The sequence below is a fragment of the Cystoisospora suis genome (genome assembly GCF_002600585.1).
Source record: "Cystoisospora suis strain Wien I chromosome Unknown contig_7658, whole genome shotgun sequence".
Lineage (NCBI taxonomy): Eukaryota > Apicomplexa > Conoidasida > Eucoccidiorida > Sarcocystidae > Cystoisospora > Cystoisospora suis.
This window is the reverse complement of record NW_027160443.1, coordinates 1-5,774: the sequence shown is the minus strand read 5'-3', so window position 1 is coordinate 5,774 and position 5,774 is coordinate 1. Positions and strand designations below refer to the sequence as shown.

General features: G+C 54.6%; 1 protein-coding gene across 1 annotated transcript; it reads left to right on the top strand.

Annotated features, from left to right (window-relative positions):
* Positions 1–25: 25 nt before the first annotated feature.
* Positions 26–5,446, top strand: CSUI_010514 (phosphatidylinositol-4-phosphate 5-kinase; the record flags this gene model as incomplete). Its single annotated transcript, XM_068070617.1, has 6 exons — positions 26–426; positions 655–734; positions 915–1,019; positions 1,600–1,738; positions 2,604–2,729; positions 3,460–5,446. Coding segments are annotated over 6 exons (2,838 nt in total), but the record flags the coding sequence as incomplete, so codon positions are not given.
* Between the last annotated feature and the right edge of the window lie 328 nt (positions 5,447–5,774).

Here is a 5,774-nt window from a genome sequence, read left to right as displayed (position 1 = left end):
CTCTCAGACTCTACAGTGCTGCCGAAGTGTACACTTGGGCAGCACTGTAGAGTCTGAGAGAGCGACAAGCCACCTTCACGGAAAAGGTATTGGTGGACACGGGAGATCTACCACTCGATATACGCCTTTGCCTGTAGACACGGACATAGACGCCGAGATCGAAGGGAGCCCGCCACCCGCTGCCTTACATACGCCGGGCCCTACGGCCAGACAGAAAACGTGCCGGGACCCAAGTAGTAAGAGAGATCACGTCAAGTCGGCAAGTAAAAACTCCGCAGTAGACGGAGTTCCGGGACCTGCTTCTGGAGGTGAAAGCGGTGTTACAGCGGGCTCCACTCACGGCAGCGCGAGAAAGACAGCAAGAGGTGGAAGGGAAAGCGTGAACGCAGGTTCGAACCAAGGGCGGAACCGAAAGTCACAACTCAGGTAAAGTCACAGCCCTGTCTACTGTTCCAACCATGATAACACCACGTACTCGGCTGAATGTCGATGCTGATGTACACAGCCCTGCGTTCGGTGCTAGCGTGCGTAGATCCACGCCAGTCAGTCCCGGGTAGAGTGTACTCGTGAAGCAAATCACCATCCGTCTCTTTTTCGGGGTGACAGTCTGCGGTACGTTCCCGTCGTCTTTTCGGTCTCTTTTCCCTTTTTCAGGTATACTCGTGGAGCGACTTTTGCCGTGCGAGACGAGGCGCGGAAAGAGAGCGTGACTTGCGCCTATTTTGCAGTCATAGGTGAGCTGAGGGACGTGTCGCTGTCCCCCAATTCAGCCGTCAGGAGCATCGAAGGTCTCGTTCAGAATCACAGGGATAGTGACACTGGGCGTGTGTGTGAACAGTTTCTTGCTGTTCTCGCCTGGAACGGTGCATGCCTTTCAGATTTTCGTGTTCGGGTCCATTCTCTCCTGTGAGCAGGCACAGCGTTTGACCCCTTTTTAGGTCTTCATGCAGCTTATGATCTCAAGGGCAGCACAGTCAGCAGGAGAGCCAAGCCGGATGATCGCGTTAAAAAAGATGTCGGTGAGCTCCAGTCGTGTACTGCATGCGACAGCTCTTCTTCCAATAAAGTTGGTCCGGTTCTTCTGTCTTGCTCGGTAGATGGCATGATCCTGGGGGGGGGAGGGACCGCATTTTCGTTTAGGTACGTACAATTTTATATTTGTCCATAGAAGGAGGGAGTCGCTCGTGGGGGATGGGCTTGTTTTCAAGGACAACGGGAGCTTGTTTTTGGGAGTGTCCCGGACCATGTACAACCCCGCGGTGCTGCCCTAAGCCTCTAGGCAAGCGTCATCAGTCTTCGCACACATTAGTTGCGGCAGAGTGGTCTGGTGGCCCTCCGTTCATTCCGAGTTCTGAAGGATGGTTAGCGGCATCTTCTGCCATATAACCACTTCTGTTTCAAGCAGTCAGTTTTGTCTGCTTGTTAGCTCTCGTGGCGGAGGAGTGTATATGTGCGCCGGACAAGACGCCGCCAGTGCTTTAGCGGATTCTTTTCCTTCTGGGGCACGGGTGTCGCTCCTTGAGAGCATCTTTGTACAGCCGTCGAAGAGTCCTGGTCGTGCACCTGGGTGGCAGGCGACCCTGTCCTTTTGTACTTCAGACTGGATTGAACAAGATAGAAGGTTGGAGGTGCGAGAGGAAGAGGCGGACGAGATTCTCCGGGCGCATCACTTCGACTGTCAGTTCTTGGAAACCATTGGCGTCTTCGACTATTCTCTTCTTGTCGGCATACACAAGTGGTAAGCGGTAACCCCGGACACGTTGGTTTCAACTGGTAGTCGCTTCTCCTCAGGGAATTCCAACATGCATGCGAACATCTTGTAGTTTGTAGGTAGATATTTTACAGGCATCTGCATGCTACACCGGCGAACCTGTAGGGACTCAGAAGATGGTCAAACCTTTGTTCAGCACTGTGTTGTTTTTGAAGTTCCATTCTTCATCGGTGTGTGGGTATGTATTCCAAATATAGATGCGGCGGCGCCGTAGACCCTTCTGAATCCGGACTGAGTAGGCAGTTCACTGATGCGAAGTGCTCTCGGTCTATAGTTTGCTGGTCGAAACCCTATGCCTGGCTATTACTGAAGCAGGGCGGGGCAGTGTAAGCACCAGCGAGAAGGGATTAAGGTCTTGAACCACAGCCTGCACCAGTAGTCGATGTGCGCACATCTCTTGCACCCTCACACTCCTGAGGTAGTCCTTCAAGGTGATGTGCGTCTCTACAGTAGTAGCCTCTTCCTAAGCGAGAGCTTTCTCTCGTCTGAACAGGCCGATACCGAACTTATCGGGTTCTCGCAAGTCGGGACTGACGATGTCTACGACAATTTGGTGTCAGCTTTATCAGTCACATGGAGTGGACCTGAATACAACCTCAAGTTCCGTTGTTACCTCTGTGCGGCGCGGTGTGGCCGTCCCATCGAGCTGTATGTTTATGCCAATGTTAGTTAAGCGTATGTGGTGTGGTGTCAGGGAGTGTAGGTTCCTCCCCGTCTAAGCCCGCATACCTCTGTGTGTGGACTCACACTCCAGCGTTGTTTCATGAAGCTCACGACACTTCACACGACAGCTGTTTGTGATCTGTGTGGAACCTACTGCGGCTTGTTGCAGCAAGCGACAGGTCGTTGCCCAGATGGCATCTGGAGCAGGCTCCGGTCTCGGGGAACCATCGTCTGGTGAAGGAATCGGTCAAGGGGAGGGACCTCTTAGACAGTACACAAGGATTCGACAAGGCAGGTGGGCTTCTTTTCGTGCTGGACAGAGGGAGGCTCAGTTTTTGCCCAGGCATTGCTGGCACAGACTAAGTGTATCTGTGGACAAGCCCGCGTCGGTTGAGGCTGTTATTGAATGTCCATTCACGTGTACGTTTCCAGATATACATGCGCGGATACATAGCTGTGCCGCCAGTTCGGGCTTGCAAGTGACATTATATGTTGTATGTAAATTTCTCACCGCTACGCCCCGCGAAACGTGACATGGGGGACACTCGTGGGTATGCATTTTCTCCTATCAATGCAGATGTCTTCTTTTACATGAAAACCTACTTCGTGGTGCCGTCACTTTCCGCTGCGCCATGATTCACGCTTTGCCCTCTGTAAGCCCTCGCCACGTGCTTGTCAAAGCTGCTTTTCTTCGATTGCTTCGTACCGACCTTCTGGCTGGAGCAGACACATGCACGAAGTATTCTCTTGGGCCTGGTCCGGCTTGTGCCCAAGACGTGTGTACTCAGACGTTGTCCACCTTCCGTATCTATCTGATTATGTCCCTACCACCGCTGTTCGTGTCGATATCTGGGGTTCATTGTCCACTTGGAGCTGATGCACTACAACAGCAGCAGTAGCTAGGTGTGGACTTAGGTGGGTGCCATCTTCTTAAGTTCTGTGTTCTGTTTCTTCTCCAAAAGGGCTTGCGTTTCCGTTACCTTGTTATGACGATTCCTGCTTTGTTGTCTCCGCTCGGTTTGCAGCGTCGCCGAATCAGGAGCGGGGGCTACTGAACCATCTTCTGGTGGAAGTAACGTTGAACTCCAAAGTCTTTCAGGTGTTATAAGCAGCTCCGACGACCCTGGTGACCGGGCGCCCGCAGAGGCAACGGTCCCTGGTTCTCCTCAAAGGGTAGCGGCTGTGTCAGCTGTACATAGACACAGCCTACCGTTTGGTGTCTCCTTATCAGGCCGAAGCGACTCCGAGCTTGGCGTTCAGGCCCAGCGGAATGGAAGTGAAGATAACCCCCCAGTATCCGTTCAGGCGCACGAGGTTTCCGAGGCTGGGGGGACTACCTCAGTCCTGCCCCCTAGCGTCCTTCTTTCTCGTGGGACAGGGCTTCCGGACAACAGTCATATTGGTCGCCGCTTCACCTGTGAACGCTCTCAGCAATTTTCTTCTTCGCCTCCTCGCACTGATCCCAGTATGGCACCGGCTGCGCCACAGTCTGTCGGGTCGCTGACAGCGAAGCGTGCGAAAAACAGCAGGGCGGAGAAGGGAGTAGATGGACTGATGGAGCTGGAATCTCGAGTTCGGGATGGCTGTGCCGCTGAACTGCAATCAAGTAGTGTATGGTCTCCTCGAGGGGAACTTACTGTTGGCGAAGAAATTGATGCAGACACCAGTTGGGAGTGCGAATCTGCCGAGCATGGCCGCTCTCCCGGCGAGGGAGATCAGCAGTCGGGACGAGGTCGCATGTGCCCGGCTCGACCACCAACGCAACTGCAGGTCCAGGGGGCGGCTGTCGGGGAACGCGGGTGTCCGAAAGACTTGACAGGGTCACACGCCTCACTCACGCCTATTAGTGATCTCTGCTGGCAGCAAAAGGGAGAATATGGCAGACACGGAAAAGACGCTGCAGCTGACGACAATAAGTTGCCCCAGTACAGTTCTTTTGTGCGGCATAGTGGAGTTCACGGAGCTGAGCATCGGCAGCGGGATTCAGGCCGAAGTAGTCGAGACATTTTGCTGGAGAGGAGATCTTCCTCTGTGTCTTGCCCTCCTTCACAGGTTTCGACACCCCGTGTGTGGTTGCCGCCCCGCACTGTGCAGGGGACCGCCGTAGTCAGCACCGCAAGGCACGACTATCTGGCTGCCTTGTCCACGTCGTCAGAAGTGTTGAAGTGTTTAACAGGTGGGCGAGAAACGGCAGGGCTGCGAGACCGGTGTTTCCGTTCCTCGCTCTTTGTCATGGCCTCTCCCCCTACGTGCAGAACTCCCCCTTCTGGCGATGCTGCTACTCCGGTTAGGCCAGTGAATGAGCGTTCTCCTTTGCAGCAAGCGCTTGTCGCGCTGCAAAATCAACCTCCTCCCCGTTGTCCGGGTCCCGTGACGCAGAGAGTCTTCGCCACTGCCCGGGGAGACGTCGCCACTTTAAACCAGGTAGAGCTCTCGGGCTCAAGTGTTGTAGGGGGAGCAGGTGACGAAAGCGGAGACAGGTTGGTAGAGGGCGGGGACAATACCACAAAAGGATGCATGCCGACTCATCACTTGAGTCAGAGAAGTCTTCTTGGAAAGTCAAACCAGGGCGGGAGAGGCGCGTCAACGGGGAGACGTAGAGGCAGAAGTGAGCCGGCTGGTTGCAGTCCTCGAACAGAGTCCAAACGAACTGAGGGAGAGCGGGACGCCATCCTACTAAGGAGTTGTGGCCAACCCAGCAGCAGAACACCAGGTGGAGGGGGAGAATGCACGTCTTTTACTCCTACTCCGTCTAGTGGAGCTGTCTCGGGATGCGACAGCGCCGGAGGGGGGAGGCGACCGGGGTGCGAGGGTTTGGAGGCTCTGGAGGAAGCCGAAGGACAACCGTCCGGGGGTAGAAAGGCATTTCAGCAGAGCATTCAAGCAGGGGACAGTCTACCCCGAAACAGGAAGCCAGCGCAGACAGACTTGGACAGGCGTTTATCAGATGCCAGCTCGCGCCTGCCATACGCGAACACCATCTGTTCGTTTTATAACAGGACGCTGGAGTAAGTCTGTTACGCTTCTCACTTTATTATCATCGTGACCAGTTTCACACTTCGAAGTTTCCCTTGTCGTATCGCCACGCGCGAAAACTAACGCCGCACCCACGCACTCAGGAGTGAATGTGGATGCGGAGTATTTAGTGAACTCACAGAGTGACGGGGACTGCGCGCGCCACTTTTCTTGTCTTGAAAAGGCAGTGTCGTGACGCTTGGTGAAACGGGTTTTTGGGCGGCTGTCTCTTCTGTATCCCCGACTGGGAGCCTTACCAGAGGCACTTGCCACCTGCGGTTTTCGGCTTGCTGCTGCTGGTAAGGCTCCCAGTCGGGGATACAGA